Here is an 18840-nt window from a genome sequence, read left to right on the forward strand (position 1 = left end):
TTTAAGATGATTTATAATCTACAGTGCACTACTGTACTTTTTATAAAACACTACTTCTATGTATTTCCATTACAGGGAATTAACTTAAATCTGACACCAAGAGAAATTACAACAAACCACAGCTCTACAGATAAACGGCTCTGTCCTGATCCTGTTTCTTTACATGTAAAGAAATAAATGGGAGCACTGGGAACATGCTAGGTGGAAATGTAAATACTAACTTCCTGCAGCCACGCTAATGTACACAAAAGCTGCAGTCAATAATATTTATGGCTCTGGAACAACTCAGCGAACTAGACTCATGAATCCCGTCTGACTTGGCAGCGCTACAGCTCCTATACCTGCTGTGTTCGACAGGATCCTGCAAATTGCCTCCTGTGAAAAGCAAATCACGCTCGAAAACATAAACTACAAATGTAACAGTAGTTCACAAGTATTTTATTACACAAAGATAGTTGCTATCACAAAGTTATCACTGAACATTAAGCAATAAATATGAAGTCCGTACACGACAGTATAATGGCGACTATGTTTTGTTACTAAAAAATGACAACAAGAGCGTCACAAACACGCACGCACACATAGAAAGAAAATGACAAACAGATGATTATGAATACGCCCTCCGTGACAGTTCCATCCTGGGCTGGAACAATGTTTTGAGTGTTGTAAATTAATTCTATTCAGCTCACTTCATCTCCACAGACATAAATCCAAAGTTTTCTGTGGGATTTCTTGTCCGGTCAGGAATATAAATGACTAACAGAGAGTGAAGCAAAAGAGCAGCATCTCAAATTGTCAGTTCTGCGCCGCATGTTACAATCTGATCCAATGAAAAGGCGAACATTTGGGCCTCTGAAGCTCCAAACAGGCCGGCAGTGAGCGAAGGTGTCCTCGTGTCCGGTTCGGACAACCAATATACACTCTCCCTTTCATTTCTCTCCACATTCACTACTCTCTACGTTTCACTTCTTGGCTCTGCCGCCCTTTGGTCTCTGGCTGAGTTTAGGATGGGCCTCCACCTCCCTGGGCATCTTGGCTGGTGGAGCCCTCTGCCTCAGGGGCTGGGGAGGCCCCCGGGTCTCCTTCTGGAGGGAACAATATGCAAAAAAAATAATAATAATTAAAAAATGAAATCAGTCAAAGATGTCTTTATATCATCAAGCTCAAAAGTGGTTTGGCATTCCAAACAGCAGGCAATAAATCTGCCTTCAGGGTCCAGAAAAAAAAAGAGAGAATTCAGAGGAAGGAACTACAACTTCCTGTAGCAATACAGTGTCAAGCATGATATGAGATTACTTCCAGACGTGATGTTTCCCAGCTGACTGGCGTTAGATTTATAGCTGTAAGATTGGGTATCATGTCATGGGAAACTTGTCTTTGAATGAAAAGGAAGTCGGCAAGAACAAGAATGTCACACACAATGGTCAGACTGGGACAACTTGACACTCGGCTGAGAGTGGAGGAAGCGAGGCCGATCAGTCATTGTGCTGCCTATACGACTCATTACTAAGGCAACGAAGCCAAACGACGGAATCTCATGGAGACCGTAAGCTGAGCAGTGTATTTGTATTTAAATATTTTGGTGCACTAAGACACAGACGGAGCTGTTTAGCGCTTCATCATCTTCAGGAGGAGGAAGTCGTCATGACTTCTGGGTAAATTCTAACGAGAAAACATGGCAACTGCGTTAAACAAAATGGCAAACTAAAAAGACAGACGACATCCTCACTGCTTGATGTTTCCAACGAGTTACGGCGGCCTCTATGGACTTTTTCCCCTTTCTTTATCACAACTACATTGTTAGCAAATTATGAGCCATGTGTTCCTCGTTACTTGGCATCAGGTGTAACTGAACCATGGAGACATGAGTCTTAATTCTGAGTTAGCCTGGGTTTTAGGGTGGCTCATTTTTTCAGGCTTGAAATGTATCATTTTTTAATTACATATTTTGGGCTGTAGTCTGCTAGTCACACAGAAAATACATAAACACACATTAAATATTCAAATTAGAATAGATACAACAAATATAGAACAGAATAAAACAGAGTATGTAAAAGTACAGTTCCGTATACATACATATCCAAACATATATATACACACACACTATACATGCATACACCTGTATAAACACCAATTATGTACAGTATGTGCAATATCAGTGTGAATGAGGGTAGTGCAAAAGGTAGTGTGCAAAACCAGCAGAACAAAATTACAACAGAATAGTTTTGTATTTGTATAGTCCAGAGTGCTAGGTGACAGTGGCGGTGACCCGATTCATTATCAACTCCGCCCGAACACTGTCACACGCTGACTTTGTCTGACTGGTGTTAAACTACTTTTCAACAACTTTGAATCAGTCTCACAATCACAATGAATAAAGCCTGCCTAACACATACGGACCGGTGTAAAAACACCTCGCGCTGCGCTACGCCTGTATTCAGATGTGGGCTTACTGACCTGCAGCCTTCAGGTCCATCTCTGCCAGATCTTTGGTGAGTTCACTGGTGCTGGCCGCTCCTTCTCCTTCCCCTGCAATGTCGGGTACTGCGTTCCTGCGGCCTGTGCGGTCACAGTTGATGAAGTCTGAGTACGACGGAGTCTCCACGTCCATCATCTGTCCATGACCAGCGCTCTCATTACACCTGCCAAGATGAGAGGAGGGGGATGTCAGGCGGCTGCGGAGGCGTTTTGCGAGAAGCAAATACATCGCCCTGCTGTCTTCCTTCAAATGTCTGCAGGACCCGTGGGAGGACCCATCACTGCGTTTTGTGAATGTGATGCAGGAATACTGGCTAAAGACTTCACTCACTAAATAAATAAATAAATATCAGTGCTATTTCAGGGGCAAATGAGGATGACCAATGCAGAGTGAGAGAGTGGGCAGAAAGGGGGCACTTCGGAAGCATTCCCACCACCTGAAAGGCCAACAGCAGCCGGGAGAGTATTAATAAAAAGAACGGCGGTGTAAATAAATCCTTTTTCTGCACAGCAAATAATGGCACTACTGGCATCTCTGCTAATAGGCTGCCCTAATTACATCACGAAAAACAAAAAAGCTGCACCAAATGTCTCACAGCTCTCACTTCCATAGTCACAGCTGTCTACTAGAGTCCATTCGTCTGTCCTTAAGGTACTTACACAGCAAGTATTTAGGGGGACAAAGGAGTGGGTGGCTGTAAAGAGCACTGATCAATATGGAAAAAGTAAAACAAAGCTTGAAACCATTCAAAGAAGAAGCAGAGGCGTGGCCAGAAAAGGGCCCCAGCAAAACAGTGTGTAGAGCTCCCATTAGCCAGTCATTCCTCTTCTGTTTCCTGTTCCCAGTCCACATTCAACTAGGTCATGGATCCTGCAAACCACTAAAACACGATACAGCTGGTAACTCCTCAGAGAGAGGAGGACACAGAATAAGACTGCTCCAGAAAAGAACCGATTCAAAGAATAGAAAAGATAAAGCAGCAGCAGGAAGTCATCCTCAAAGAAAAAGGAGAGAGAAAGTTAGCGACGCCGCAGACAGCTGTTCCTCTCCTACAGCTTCAGTCCCACAGACGGGATCAGACCTCAACTGCTGTGCATGGACTGCATGACTGACCACATTTAAGTTACACACACATACCCTCTAATATAGCATGTAACACGGCAGAACAGCTGAGCGGCTAAGCTTTACGAATCTTTAAGAAACTTGAGCGGGGTCGGAGTCTCGAGGGGGAACAAGAGAGGAATAAAAACGAGCTGGCGGACACGGCCGTGACGCGCTCACCCAGGGCCGGTCTGCTCCACAACCCGTTCACTCACATTCTTTTGGTATCACCATTAGAAATGGTCCCACAGTTGTTGTTTTTTCTTGCTTATGTACAGTATGCGAGCACTTTGCCAAAACAGGAAGCCACCCCAGGGTCATTCCCTGAGAGGTCACCAGCCGAAGAGTGCCGAATGAGTCCTACAGCTCGGAAATGAGTTGGGAATTTTGTCTTGACCCGTGGTCAATCTGTTAGTGGAACGCGTTTTGTGATTAGGTTTTATTTTTGACTCATCAGGTAGGTATCCATCTTGTGAATTTTGAAGCTTTTAAGTGTGTTAAAAAAAGGCGGATGCTCACAAATAGCTAAATGAGACATCATCACGCGGACTCGTCCACCTGAGGCCTCGTTGTGTATGCTCGCTCATGCGACTGTGGTGTAGATATTTTATAGCCTAATGTTAGCTTTTTACTTCCACCGATTGCATTCACGCTGAAAAAAATCCGAGTTGTTTCGTTTGTGAAGACTATGTTGGTGATCAAAAAGTGTAACTGAGCATCGTGCTACAGCCATTTGCATCAATCTACAGCCGTGACAAGCACAAGACACCGCTAACCAACATGCCGTCGTAACTGGCATATACTAAAAGAAAGACGATGACATTTTGGGAAATATACTTATTTGCTTTCTTACAGAGTGTTAGATGAGATTGACACCACTCGCGTGTCTGTACGCTTAGTATGAAGCTACTGCCAGCAGCAGGCTAACTTAGCTTAGAGAGTGGAAACCGCTAGCCTCGCTCTGTCCAAGGTTTGGTCCAAGCCAAAGCACATACAATCTCTGTAAAATGTCTTTCCTTTTCTTAATTAGTGGGCTCTAGGGGTGCAGCTAATCGTTTCCAGCTTTTGTGCTAACCTATGCTAACTGGTTAGTAACAATCCTTTCATCTAGCTCTTGGCAAGAAAGCAAATACATGCTTATTTAAAAACAAAATAGCTACTTTTTCAATCAAAAAACAGGCCAGTACTCTAAACTGGACCATCATTTGCTAAATGAACATCATGTTTTATTGAAACTAGCGTAGAGAGAATGCAAGTTGTAAGACACTTCCGCACGAGAGGTTGCCACCTGGTCTGTAGGCCTGAATTGTAAATAAGGCGAGTGCATTTGAATTTGTCACCAGACTGTTTCCTCCTGTTTCCATTCTTTCTGCTAAGCTAAGTTAGCAGGGTGCTGGTGTTTATATTTGCCGTACAAACATGAGTAGTATCTATCTTCACCGGCAAGATGGCAAATATGTAGACTTTCCAAAATATCCCTTTAAATTGCCGCTTCTACGATATGAAAACGAGCATTCACCCTCACTAGCCTACAAATGAATGTTCTACAGAGAGTGGAAGACTATTTAAACAAACAAGCACAGACTGTTTTTTTAGTGCAGCAATAAATTAGTCTGTGTTATCGTTGCCTTTTTCTTCTCCATTAATGGGAGCCCTGTCTAATTGCCATGTGTTTGTTTAATTATTCTGCTTGCCTGAGCATGTGGATCAAGTCCTACCACGAGATCATTAACAGGTTTCCATGGAGGGATGATGATGACTATGATGATGATGATGGCGCCTCCTGCACTTTCGCACGTGCAGTTCAATGGCGCCGCGTGTTTAAAATCCCTTCATGCCCAGATATCCACAGATCGCGCTGCGATGAGGACCTTGTTGTGGCATTGACCGACGACTGAAGCAGCATGAGTTGTTGTTGTTCGTCTGCTGTGATTTGTGTAATTCAAATGAACATGTAAAGTGTCTTGGAGGCAGAGAATCTGTCAAAGATACAGATGACCTTTTGTGTTACCGAAGTAATTGTATCTCTTGTTTATTGAGGCGAATAAAAGAATCACCGTGCACTCCATCTCCGGTTGCAACAAGCAATTATATTTGTATTAATCTAGGTCGAGGAATTGTTTAGTCTATACTGTAAAATGTCAGGTAATAGTGAAAAAAATGCTTGGGAAGGGATGTAGAATGTCTTGTCCAACCAACGATCAAAAACTGTATGCATTAATTTTAAAATGCTATAGAACAAAAGAGCAAAAAAAATAAATAAAATAAAATAAAAAATAAAAAATCACATCCGAGAACCCTCTTTGCTTGATAAATGACTCGTGATTACTCAAATATGTTGCCACTTAAACTCTTAATATTTCTTTATGCATGACATACGACATCTTAAAGGGCATATTGTGTGTAGAATATATTTGACCCATCGATGCCAGCCTTGCATCATTCACAACGCTCTCACTGAAGTCTTGATAGCATCTCACACCACATCCCAGAAATCACGACTTACAGCTCTCTTTAAGTGCGCGTCGTAGTTCCATAGAAAGGGTCCCTTTATGTGAAGAGGCCAGGGTGTGCGTATACAGAGGGGGAAACTTGAAACAGCTGCAGCTGGAAACACGACCACAATACAAATGTCACAGGTGTGTATTTTCACTCAAAACAATAACAACTCAATCCTCAAAGGGAAATCACTGCAGCTCAGCTGACGAGCTGAACTCAGGCGCTCTCTTCTCTTCCCCCCCCGCTACACACTGTATGTGTGGGTAGTTTCCAACGTGGCTATTTTCTCCATTAAAGTCATTACAAGAACTTATTTAAATCCTGGTAATTCCTCCAGTCTGAGAGGAAGGGGGATGCATTGTCGTATCGACAAAAAAGCATTATAACCTCATTGTGTGGGAAAGCAAAAGCTGCACAACAGCTGTGCATACTGACAGGTTCGAACATGCACACTGGGCGAGGACACATGTAACAGGAGAGGTTTCTGCATGTAGACGCTAGCAACAGAAGCCTTTGAGATCACTGGGGGTATATGAATCAGCATAGCCACTTACACTGGGCCCATTAGAGAGGCCGGCTCACTACTATCCCGCCGGCGCCTTTTAAGCCCGATACGCGTGTAATAAACTCACATTATCTGCCATAACCCACACAAAGACTGGCAAGAACTCTTTGCTGATTTCAACATCCATTAGGGCCGTCTCTACACGACCCATTTCATGTCCAACAACTAACTCCGATGCATTTATTGATGAGGCGCTTCTCGTAGCAACTCCACTTTTCCGTTGGCATTTTGAAACCCCGAACACTTGATGAACTGCCTTTATGTTCGATGGGATCGAGTTGACAAAAATAACTTAATTTTCTTGATTCATCTTTAGTCTATAAATTGTTGACGAATTGTAAAACAACGGATGTAAATGATAATCGCGTATTCGTTTTAGTAAGCAAAAGGGCCATCTGCCGGTCTCAGCCTTTCAAACATGAGGATTTAATGGGCTTGTTTGTCACACATCAAACTGAACCGAACATCTTTGGGTTTCGGACTACGGCTGGGCAATATATCGATATATAGTTGTCAATATACAAGACAGAAAAGCATCAAATCCTCACGAGTGACTTAAATTGACAACTATTTCATTAGTCGGTTCGTGGAGTGACAGTGTGTTTAACAGACTATTCAAATAGTCTGTTAAACACACTGTCACTCCACTAATTGAATTAACCGTTACAGCTCTAATAAAATCCCAGAAACTGTCCTGCTTCCCAATTAAATAAATGGCCGTCGCCAATGGAGTCTCAGTCTGTACAGCTCTCATGGTTCCAACGACGCATCGGAAGATAAAGCAAAAGCAAACAACAAACTGTTATCTTACCAAAGTAATCAGAGTTGCTTCATCTGCTCTCGGGCGCCCACACAAGCAAACCCGAACTGCTTCAGACAAATTCATCCAAATCCCTTCACCCTCCAGAGCTAAGTGTCACACAGCGAGAGCACCATAGCGCTTGTGAGCCTCGGCTCTCCTGCCCCCCCCCCCCCTGACCAATGTGATCTGGGCACTATTCACATGATGTCAGCAGCTGCTCGGTTGACAACGAGCCCACTTCAAAACACAAGGGAGCTGTATTTCCTCATCGGGATAAGCATTGTCGTTGCTCTCCGGTCTTCCTTTCATAAATAAATAAAAGCCTTGTCCGTCCCCAGCTCTGGTGTATGTATTTGCCACATATCCTTCCTCTTCTCATGAGACCCGGGGCTCGGTCGGGTGTGAAAGCCTTATTTCCCCTGGCGAAGTGCATATTGCAACTTTCTAAAGGGCTAGCTCTTGCTCTTCAGCTCGTCAGCCATTTAAAAACAGACGCTGTGAAAACTTTCCCAGCCGGGGACACGAGCACACACACAAATCTCCTCTACTACAAAAGAGGTTCTCACCACCTCGCTCTCGCTTGCACTAAAGAGTTTCAAGCTTACGATTAAGTCACAGTAGAAGCCCCCCATCTTCTCTGTCAGACATGCAGAATCATCACGGATAACACAGGGAAACTCGATGCAATTTCCTATTTCCTTCTCACTGAGCGGAGATACTGAGAATGATCACTGCCACTCTCACATAATTGCCATCCTAAATGAGCGTACTGAGCTCCTGTGCCTGAAGGCATTAAGAATCAGCCGAGGAACCGGAGATAAGAAGCCTGACCAAGGCTATTAGCATCAGCTGCTGTGTGGAAAAGTCTTCAGTGAACTAATGAATAAATCAAGAGGCCCTGGAGAAAGCTGCTTCTTCAGAAAGCTACAACCAAATCACAAATCAATCTTGGACAGATGATCTTAGCTGGCATACAGACGAGGGCCGGCGAGAGCCGAGTTCCCCACTTCACAAGTCGGAGCATTTCAGAGACCAATTTAGTTTGTAAAATGCCAGAGAGGAGGAACAAACTATTTCCCAAAAGTCTGAGGCCTCAAGTCTTCAAACGTTTTGTTTAATCTGTTATATCCAATTAAAAACAGAGGAAAGCAGCAAATCCTGACATTTAAGGAAATGTATTTGCATGAAGAATAAAGACTGAAAAGATGAATCAATTCTCCAAGTAGTTGCTTGTGAATTTGCAGTTGATTGACGAATCATTTCAGCTCTACTTCACTGTTTACTTTCTGAGGAGAGATGATTGAAATGTAAGAAGTAAAGTAACTGCTAATTCACCTAATCCACAAAGCCCTGAACATTTGAGACGAGACAACTTTTTGCACATTTGAGGTGCTTTACCAAATGTACTACTCCAGCTGCTACTCCTCGACCTGCTCTATATGAAAAGTGTCATGAGATAACCTCTGCTGTGATTTGGCGCTCTATAAATAAAACGGACTTGGCTGCTACTACTAGCAAAACCCACATATCTCCAGTTTACCATCATAGATCACAGATTCCAGAAGCTGGAAACAGTGAATTTTTGCTTGTAAAAAAGGGACAGTGTGTCAAAATTGGCGGCATCTACTAGCCCTCAAAACGACTACGATGAATTAAATTGTTGCTACAATGTGAAGTATGAAGATAAAAACCGAACTAAATACAAAAGCCGGTTGTAAAACCTAAAGAATCAAGTTCTCCACAGTATTGATGACCAGATCACTCTTTGTTTTGTTCACCAGGAGTAAGGATCGACTATCTGCTGCCTGCCTGAGAAACTTCAGGTTACAATTGGCTCTCAGTGGATTAGAAGCTCAGAGATGAAGAAAGGTACTCGAGCAACATGAGCCCAAGTGGTCAGAAAAATCATGATAGACTTTGCAGGCGACCCGTGTGGTTAAGTGTCCGTGTGAAGAAAGTCTTCTTGACCATGTTCTCCGGGTAAGGAGGATCAACGTGGTAGGTGGGCTGCTATTAAACAGCGATCCAGCAATCATCAGCAAGGCCGCTGACTCACTATTATAGATATCCACCACAGTGAAATAAAGCTAAAACAAGGCTAATGTCACACATCCTGGATTTAGTTAACAGCTGTTGTGCTGTTGAGTTCTTCACTTATTGCAGGCAAGTGCTGCATTTAACTTTTTACGTACGTTATTGCCGATTACCTGGAGGAAATTGTGGGATATCAAACATTGTACAAAGTGAGACAGAGTTCAAGGCTTTCATGGCTTCATATGTCTGTGTTGTGCGCACAAGTATTCAATGACTTGTTGTTGTCTGTGAACAATGAGACCGTGAGGAGACATACAGACAGCGAGCAATAATACAGAGGATGGGACATTTGGGAAAAAAAGCAGAGAGAAGACGAGTGGAAGATGAAGCAGTATGCACTGAAACACCGGCTTATATCTAACAGCACGCCCACAGCTCGATAATCAACACGTCATATCCCCTTTGATTGATCCGGACAAAAAGGGTAAAAAATAAGAGAAATGGAAAATGCTGGTTATGTTTAGTGATGATTCCACGTCATCATATATATCCAGTAGTGTAGGTTTACTGCCTCTCTCAGTGGGTAAATGCTGCAGGTTGTTTAGCTCAGCACTTTGCACAAGTATAACACATTTATTTATGTTCAAACATGCGAGTGTTGTGTCTTACTGAAATGTTACTATTGCTAAAATTGACACCATTAGATCTAGTATTAGAAATACAGATTGATCAACTGTTGGGACATAACGTTGGGCGAGCCTCCACCTATGACATCATTTAGTATAACAAGAGATAATTGGTGTCACTATTAACTAAATGAGGTCATCCACATGTGCACCAGACCCGTTTCCTACCAAACTGTTTAAATGCAGCGTCCAGTGCCTCTCTCGCGAAACAACAAGAACAACCAACACGTCTCTGTGGTTAGGTATTTCCCCCCCTCTGGTAAAACCTCTGCTTCTGATCTGGACATTAGTCATGAAAAGACAAAAATGGCCACAAAGAGATGCAAAACAACCACAAAGAGATGCAAAACGATCGCAATGAGATGCAAAACGATCGCAATGAGAAGCGGAATGACGTCAATGAGAAGCTCAACACATTACTCACTTTAAAAAACGTGCCACCTCCCATTAAAATGTTCCCGCTGCTCAGCTCAGTTACACTGGACTTTCTTGGTTGGGTGCAGTGTGACTTCCTGGAATGACCGCTGGCTGCTTGGACGCCTCACAGGGACGACTCATGACGAACAGAAAGAAGTGAAGACGGGGGATCCATCTTCATCAGCAAAGATGGACAATAAACCCGTTTCTCAAAATGTCAAACTATTCCTTTTAGAAAATGGCAAAAGCCGTCACCAAGTGATTCCACCCAGATGACCACACCTCATTCACATGACTAGGCTCTGCAGAGGAAGTCCTTGATGACTTCCAGTTAACACAGCCCACACCAGTCACTGCAGTTGAAAAGTAACGCTGACAAATGCTGAAAACATTTGAACAAATGTATACAAATATGTTTGAATAAAAGCAAACAGCTCCTCCTCTCAGTGACACCAACATCAACACAAACTAGGAACCCAAAACGCCAGGTTTGGTTGATCTACCAAGTCTCCATCTACTGTGAAACAGATGGCAGGAGAGCATAAAAAACACTAAAGAGAGACAAGACTTCTACCACAGATCATGTTCCCTTTTGTTAGTTAGCAACAGCTGGGGCAACCGATACCAGTTCTCGAGGCGGGAGAGCATCGTAATATCGCTTTACACAATGCAGAACCAAAGGAAGAGTAATAAGATCACACATACGAGGCTCAGATATCCATGTTCGGGGGGGAAGTAAAGGTTATAATTACAGAGGTGTTAGATGCACCGCTGTGCGAGTGTCCCTACGGTCCAAAAACTGCAAATAAGCTGTGATCGAGCAGTGCTTTTTTTTTTTTTTTTTCCAGGCAGCAGAGACGAGTGGCCAGACAGCCCGACACACGAGACCATGGGTCTGATGCAGCAGCAGGCCTCGCCTCCAGCTACAGGGAATCCCCTGGTTTGTGTTTGTTCAGTGTGGGAATAAGACGGGTGTGAGTCTCACCAGCCTCCCATGATTCACAGCTGAGTCAGGAGCAGGTGCTTCAACTGGACTCTGAAATGAGACTGATTGCAACACCCCCCCCCCCCCCCAATAAAAAAAAAACAACACATTCTCACATCTCAGTCTCCGAATGCTGTCGCAACTGTTCGCCCAGAGTCTCATCCTACTCGTGACTCTTCACAGGAAGTGTTGTCACAAACACAAATGTGTCGACAGAAACGTATGCAGTGGTGGGAAGTAGCTCAGCACAGGATCTAGTTTCATTCAACCGCAGTTCCTACATGAAACTGCTCCCAACAAGGTCTGTGGATTATCTCCAGTAACCGCGTCCTGGTTTCTGGAAAGAGACGTCGCTGTTGACTTTCTCAAATGTATTTTTGAGCTCCCAAAGCTCAGTGCCATCCAAGTTCCATTATGTATGAGAGAAGGCCGACATCTCTACGGCCTCAACTCGCACCGAAACAATCGAGGTCGTTAAATATCAATACAGGTAAGAGGAAATATGTATTTTTGATTTTGCGGTGAACTGTCGAGTCATCGATTAGTTGCTTGGCCTAAAAACTTTCAGTTAATTGTTAAAAATCCATCACAATTTACACGCAGATACATTTTCTGTCAATGAAATCAACGGATTGTTTCAGCTTTAACCACTAGTCATGCCCCCCTTCCAATAAGTCCTCAGGTGTCACCACATCTAGAGGCTGATGTACTCATGTGGATAACTGCTGTGCTGGCCGGTGATTTTCCTCCCACTGCCCGTTCTATTTATTCTAATTCTACTGCAAGGTTGCCCGCCTCTATTTCTCTGCACACATTTAACAACACGAGACCTCAGCAGGAAGCAGGTGGTTTGTTTGCCCGTGTTGTTTATGTCCCATCTTTTCCCAGGCTCTCTGTGCACCAACTGGAGGCTGGGTTTGACGAGGAGGAGGACGACGACTAGGCAAGTGGGGGATGAGGGAGGTGGGGAGGTAACTGAGGAGAGGATGATAAGCAGTTGAGGATGAGGCAAAGACATCAGCATGATGACGAGAGGAAAAAGAGGGAGGACGAAGGGTGCAGAGAAGGAATGCATGCGTGTTTACTGCGCTTTCTAAATATGGACATATCCCTCACTGGTGTTTTTACTGCAAGAGAAACAATACATTCTCCTCTGCAACGCTCAACCATTTAGCCAAACAGAACGTATGATTTGGTTGCAGGCTTCGTGCCGCTGCACCACCTGTTAGAAGGATTTAACACACGTTCTCGCTCAAATAAAAGAACACAAAAATAAAAAGCACATTCAGCCAAAGACTGCTCAGTTACATTTGATCACGCTAAGCACAGCTGCTCTTTATGCTGCATATGAAATTAATTTGAAGTCGCTCCTCTCACCTGTTACGATGGCCACATCTGAGGTTTGCCACTCAGCTGCATCATCACACTTTAATCCCACGTAAGTCTGGGAGGATGTGGGCGTCATGTGATTCGATTTGCCGAGTTGATGGGGATAAAAGAGGCACATCCGTAACCCTCCCCGTGAGCAAACGCACACAAAAAAAAAAAAGAGGCAAAGCAAATGTTGCACTTTCCTCCAGACCTAGATAAGGAGACCATCGCTCATGTTGGTTTACAGGACGAAAGCCTTCACTTTTTTCTAATGTACACCAAACCCACTGAGACTCCGGTCGAGAAAGTATTCCGATCATTCAATCAAGTAAACGCACCAACAAAACCATGTCGAAATATTCTGTTACAAGTAAAAGTCCTTCATTCAAAATCCCATTTACGATAAAATACAGAAGTATTATCAGCAAAATGTACTTAACTTATCAAAGTAAGTGCGTTCCTCATTTTTACTCTTCAGCATACAATGCAGGATTCAGCATTATTGTCATGGGCGCCTGGACTCCAGGAGAGATCGAGGCCTCCTTTCCCTGCTTCTGATCTTAATGTATGTTTTTCATGAGAATGTAATATTTTTTTCTTTTTTAAAAGTCTTCTGTTGACCATTCAGTCACCGTGTAGTGTTTCCCATCAGGCCATTTACATATTAACAATGTATTTGTCTAATTAAGAGTAATTAGCACATCTTGTGATTTTTTTGTTTTTCCTAAAGGTTTTCCTTTCCTCCAGCAACACAAAGAGTAATGGGATGTCCTTTTAATAAATCATTGTAAAGTGAATTTTAACAACAATTTGCTCTTCCTTCTATCAACATTGCTCATCGTTTCTCCTCCTCTGGGATTTGGATGAAAACCTTCTCTGGAAAAAAAACAAATATTTTAAAGCTAACTGAGTGTGAGAATTCCCAAAGTGGATCAAATCAAAGCGTAAAGCAGAACTTACGATTCCCCGTCAAACAGGGAAGGTCACGTTCCTCTGAGCCTCCAGCTTTTTTCTGTCTCATCACTTCACACGGAACTTGAAATGGGCCACTCCAACCTAAAATAATCAAAGCTCATTTGCATTTTGTCATGAAGAGAGATTCTCATCAAATAGTCTATCACTGACTTGCTTGGCCAAAACAGTACACACCTATTTTACTTCCAAACCAATTTGCATGGATGAGAATGCACTAACATAATAAGGCTTGATTAAAAACGTCTAGTCAACACCTCAACCCTATCTGTGAGATGTATGCGGACGCTGTGGGCCAGTCCAGCTGAAGTAAGAGGGCACAACTCGGCTTTTACATCAACTGGCTTAATGCTGAAAAACCCAATGTGCTGCCACTTTGAAGAAGAACTTCACCAAACAATGTCACTTATCAGAAATGGGAAATAGGTTTGGGTCTCGTCAATGTAGAAACAATAAATAATTGACAAATGGGACATGTAATGTCTGTTTTCTGTAGCTGCAGGGGTTGCAGCTGCAGTCGGCCATTTCAATTGGCTGGGTCAGTATATAATATCTCCTGTGCCAATTTTCAGTTGGAATCAAATCTACCAAACATTTAGGCGCTACTCCACCCAAAATCCGTCTAGTACGACGCGCTCGTTCCCTGCGGGCAGAGCGAGTTGCTAGTTTGATCCCTTGCAGAGGCTGCGGTCAGTTTGTATTCACAGCGGTTACAACATATTTCAATGGTGACACAGTTCCAGTGTACAAAAAGTCCCCAAGAAAACTTCTCAGACTATTCCTGGAGAATAACCAGCTTTTTCACTGTGTTGTCAGTAAGCTCAGCATGACAAACACATGTGGCTCACAACTGTGTTTCCAGCTGTTCTCTATAAGGAAACAAATTACAAATGTTTTGCAACCACCTGTTGAGTATTTAGTGTTTCATACAGTCATCAATAAAGTAGTGCCTCACTAGTTGACTCGCTAATGTTAGAATAGAACGTCGTGGCCACCGTAGTTAGAGGTCTACTCTGCAGACATGCAGCCTAGTTAGCTGCCCCTGCTGTGGCTCATCTGCCTCACGGTGCACCCAGGTGACGAACCAAAACAAAACTGCTAATGAAGGTAGGAGCGCTATGGTGTGTTCACTGTGCCCTCCGAGAGAATCGGTACTCTCAGTGTTGGTGGTGTAGTTCCCCTCAGTATGTTTCTTTCACTAAATATTAAAAAGCGGTAGACCGGCACAACTCGGGTCATGAATAGGCGTGACATGCCCTAAATCCCCCGTTTTCATATTAATACTCCATCCTGCTCCACCACTCCATTCGACCTGTCAGCTACCATTACGCAGGACCGGTAGCCGCCACTATGGGCCTATTTATAGCACCTGCATCATTATTTCATTAAATGTACCATCAAAGGCTGTGATGTCTCAATCATCATCAGTAAACTTCAGAGGGACAATCAATTCAATATACTTTACAACGCTGCAATCAAAGGTCTTTACAAAGTGCTTCACAATAAAAGGATAATGTGATAGGAGCCTTAAAACAGGACGACAAAATGATGGCTCCAAAAATTGATTGGCAATATTGCACACAAAACAAATGTAGTTTTATATGCATCGTAGATTGATAATCTATAACAACTACACATTATTGTGTAGACTGCAGACATATCAGTGACACCAACCGATAGACAATATTTTGGTATTTCGATTTTGTCCCTCAGCTTATATTTCATCGACTCTTCATGACATCCAACCGGTCTTTCATAAATTAAAGTGTGGGAAACGGTGTGCGCATGGTTTCTGTGCATACATGGTGTTTATACATCCCCAAAAATGGTGCACACAAATAAACTGAACTCTCATTTAGGGAAATAAAACTAGAAAAGGAGCTTTGGCGACGCAAAATAATAAATGACAGAGTAAATAATCTTTTCATTCTCTTAACCGGAGCCTCTCACAGCGGTCTGCAGTCCCTTTGTGCATCAGAAAGCCTCTCCTCTCTGGTACATGACACACTGAAGGCCGGGGTGATGGCACTCATTTTCTCCTCACGGGGAAGTCAGGGAGCTAAAAACGGAGGAGCTTAAGTCCTCTGCACACAAGGAAAAGAATGCAGTTGGAGGTCAACGCAGCTGAACAGACAAATCCCCAGCCACAAAATATGTACACATTAAACCCATGATTATACAGACAGAGGCGTACAAAAATAGACCCTGAGCAGTGTGTTCAAACCCTGCCTCACCGATCCCTGTTCTCTTAATCATGGGAAGGTCTCTGGGGCAGGCGACTGATTGTGGACATAACCTCAAAGAAATCTAAAAGGCACTTGAACCAATTCTGAGATGAGATGCTATTTTCATCTGAAGCTTCTTTTGTCCCGTCCGCACCGCAGAAAAAAAGCGTTGAATCCAGCTGCCACAGAGTCCCATTGAAAGGACAGTATTCTCCAACTAGTAATGAAATAATCTGCGCGTACCAAGACACGTCGAGGAACGCTGTTCTAACCTTCAGCAGGGCTAGAAGCGTAGAGAACCGAGAAAGATGTCTGGCAAAGAGAAAGAAGAAAAAAAATCTGATGACCACTTATGGAAAAACCACCACACAGTAACAGTCCCACCACCCCGCCGCGTATTCTTAACACAGGCTCTCAGCACCAGGATATAGGGGTCCAAATGTTCTCAGGGTAATCATGTTATTGTTGGCAGCCCTCAGCGGGAGCAGATACGACTTCCATTTACTGAAGGAGTTGCAGGAAGAAAACGGTGTTGGTGAGAGTGTTGGTCATGCGGCACTGCAGATAACGGCACCAGTATGATCTGATTACCCGTGATTTAGATTAGAAGATGCATACGCCACAAAAGGCCTCTGGGGGGGGGGGGGGGGGGGACTTCTTAATATCTAAAACAAGAGCAATCTTAACAGTAAGTGGTCTCTCTTCTTTCTGTGCAGACTTGCTTTGATCCGGTAAATATGAAACAAAGCAGGTTTGAGAATGACAAAACAAGTTATTTGATATCATCTCCTTGGGCTCTAGGACATTGTGATGGGCATTTTCTGGCATTAAGTGAAAAGATGAAACAATTAAACCAAAGATAATCAATAATTGCAGCCCTACATATTACCCTGGCTTCATTACATCAAGGTATATTTGTACCCGGCACCAAGAATCACAAAGTTGACTGCTTTTCTTTCCAAGATGTGGGACTTAACGTGATGTGCAACCGTTTCCCTGAGCCATGAAACGCCACATCACAACATATCACATTAAGCTGCTCCCTGTCAAGACATGCCACAATCCCACTGACACTGGTCTGGTTGCATTGCAACACCGGTACTCAAATTTAATCAGAATTGTTGGTACATTTAAATAAGATTACATGTTACCCGTGCACTGACTGCGCTCAGGGAGAACACCGCTTTGATTACTGTCAGCCAGCCAGTCGACAGCGAAGCAAACCAACACATGCAGGCAAGGAGCCAGTATTTATTTTCACCAGTGCCTATGCCCAGTAACGCTGGCACGTGCCCAGCAACACTCAGGCAAAGTAGGGGGTCCAAGGCTGCTCTGCTCCCCCCCCCCCACCACCCACCCGCTGCTGCTGACTCGCTGAGCACCATCTCCATCCAGCCCTGTCATTTCTCCAGATTCACCTCCAGAAGAACTGGACTGACATGTCCCTTCGCCCCTCAGCAGACGGGTCACTGCATGAAAACCTGCTGCTTTGTTGTCTAATCGAGTTAGGAAATAGAAGACCAAGTTGATTAGTGTTCACAAGGGAGAGGAGGTGGTTGGCTGGCTGGCTGCATTGACAGAGCAAAATGAGAGAGGAGATGAGAGCTTTCAAAAGCTATCCAGGCTGTCATTAGCTTCCCTTGAATGCAGCAGCTAATGTGTGGGAAGGACGTGCATGCCAGTCCTTTAAAACTGCACACACACACACACACACACACTGGATGCACTTGAACGCCTCATACATTCGGAGGAAAATGTGATTAACATGCATAATGTATTCTCAGAAGGGAATTAATCGTATCAGTTTGTCAGATTCAATGTGTTTAACGTTACAGTGGACACTAAGGGCTCTGCAAAGAATGATGTATTGTCTCCCGTTGCTCGCTGTGCTGGCTGGTGAAAAGCCTTTTTACAAAAAAAGAGAAACCCTCGCTTCTCCCTGCGGGCGGTCACTTCAAACATTTACCATCTTATGCACGTGAATCCAGAGATAAAGCCGTCTCCCTGCCGTACATGCAGCAGTCATATAGCGCCACTAACCTTGGTCGGGTCGCCTCCTGTTATCCACTTGTTACAATGGAAATGGAACACCATGGATCCCCCAGTTAAGTTTCCTGGCAGTCGGACAAAAAATGAAGCAAGCAAGCCGAGCTGGGGACGAAACTGAAGCACGCGGGAGTGGGGCCAAAAAACACCGTGGTGACCAGAGGTGTGTGTGTCTGTGTGTGCGTGTGTGTTAAAAAAGCCTGGGTGTTTCTCTCAGGGTACCGTCTGCAAACAACGAGAAAAAGGTTGTGTCTTCAAACAGCTGTTTTCCAAAATGGAGTTATCCGTGTCTGAGCCAATCACAGCGAGCCTGTGGAGGCTCCCACTCCTCTGTGGGCTGGAGAAAACACTACACTGCACTCTGAAGATCAAACACTAACGTGACATGTTTTGTTCTTTCTTCTTTCTTTTTTTTCGGGATGATTCAGTGTAGCTTTCATGTCACGGTGGCTTTAGTTAGACACACATCAAACCAGCAGACACTCCGACTGATGAGATTTCCTTGTAGGGAACTCCCCAAATGTTTCTTCTGTTGGTTTTCGTGGTCGAGGAAGGATTCACATTCTTTAAGTGAAATTAAAATGATACTTTAGTAAACGTATCAGGAAAATACACCCCCCTCTTGTGACTATCATGGGATTATTATTTATCATGCATG

At 43.7% G+C, this 18840-nt stretch overlaps 1 protein-coding gene across 4 annotated transcripts; it reads right to left on the reverse strand.

The window, feature by feature from the left end:
* Window positions 1-417: 417 nt before the first annotated feature.
* Window positions 418-18412, reverse strand: pkig (protein kinase (cAMP-dependent, catalytic) inhibitor gamma). 4 transcript variants are annotated; one of them, XM_079274308.1, is made up of 3 exons: window positions 18177-18412; window positions 2458-2642; window positions 418-1085 (listed from the first exon to the last, which is right to left on the reverse strand). In XM_079274308.1, the coding sequence occupies exons 2-3, from the start codon at window positions 2612-2614 to the stop codon at window positions 1003-1005; spliced, it is 240 nt and encodes a 79-aa protein (XP_079130434.1). In that variant the 5' UTR covers window positions 2615-2642; window positions 18177-18412; the 3' UTR covers window positions 418-1002. The 4 variants fall into 4 exon arrangements, with proteins under 4 accessions (XP_079130434.1, XP_079130435.1, XP_079130433.1 ...); XM_079274309.1 differs by lacking the exon at window positions 18177-18412 and adding an exon at window positions 10591-10778; XM_079274307.1 differs by lacking the exon at window positions 18177-18412 and adding an exon at window positions 7456-7588.
* Window positions 18413-18840: the final 428 nt, after the last annotated feature.

This window comes from Melanostigma gelatinosum, assembly GCF_949748355.1.
Source record: "Melanostigma gelatinosum genome assembly, chromosome: 8".
Taxonomy (NCBI): Eukaryota; Metazoa; Chordata; class Actinopteri; order Perciformes; family Zoarcidae; genus Melanostigma; species Melanostigma gelatinosum.

Bases quoted from the DNA above. Each gene is read 5' to 3' on its own strand.
- pkig (XM_079274308.1), bottom strand. From the start codon at position 2,614: ATGATGGACGTGGAGACTCCGTCGTACTCAGACTTCATCAACTGTGAC. The intron at 1,086-2,457 runs GTCAGTAAGCCC...TGTTCCCTCCAG, and splicing joins GATGGACCTGAAGGCTGCAG to AAGGAGACCCGGGGGCCTCC.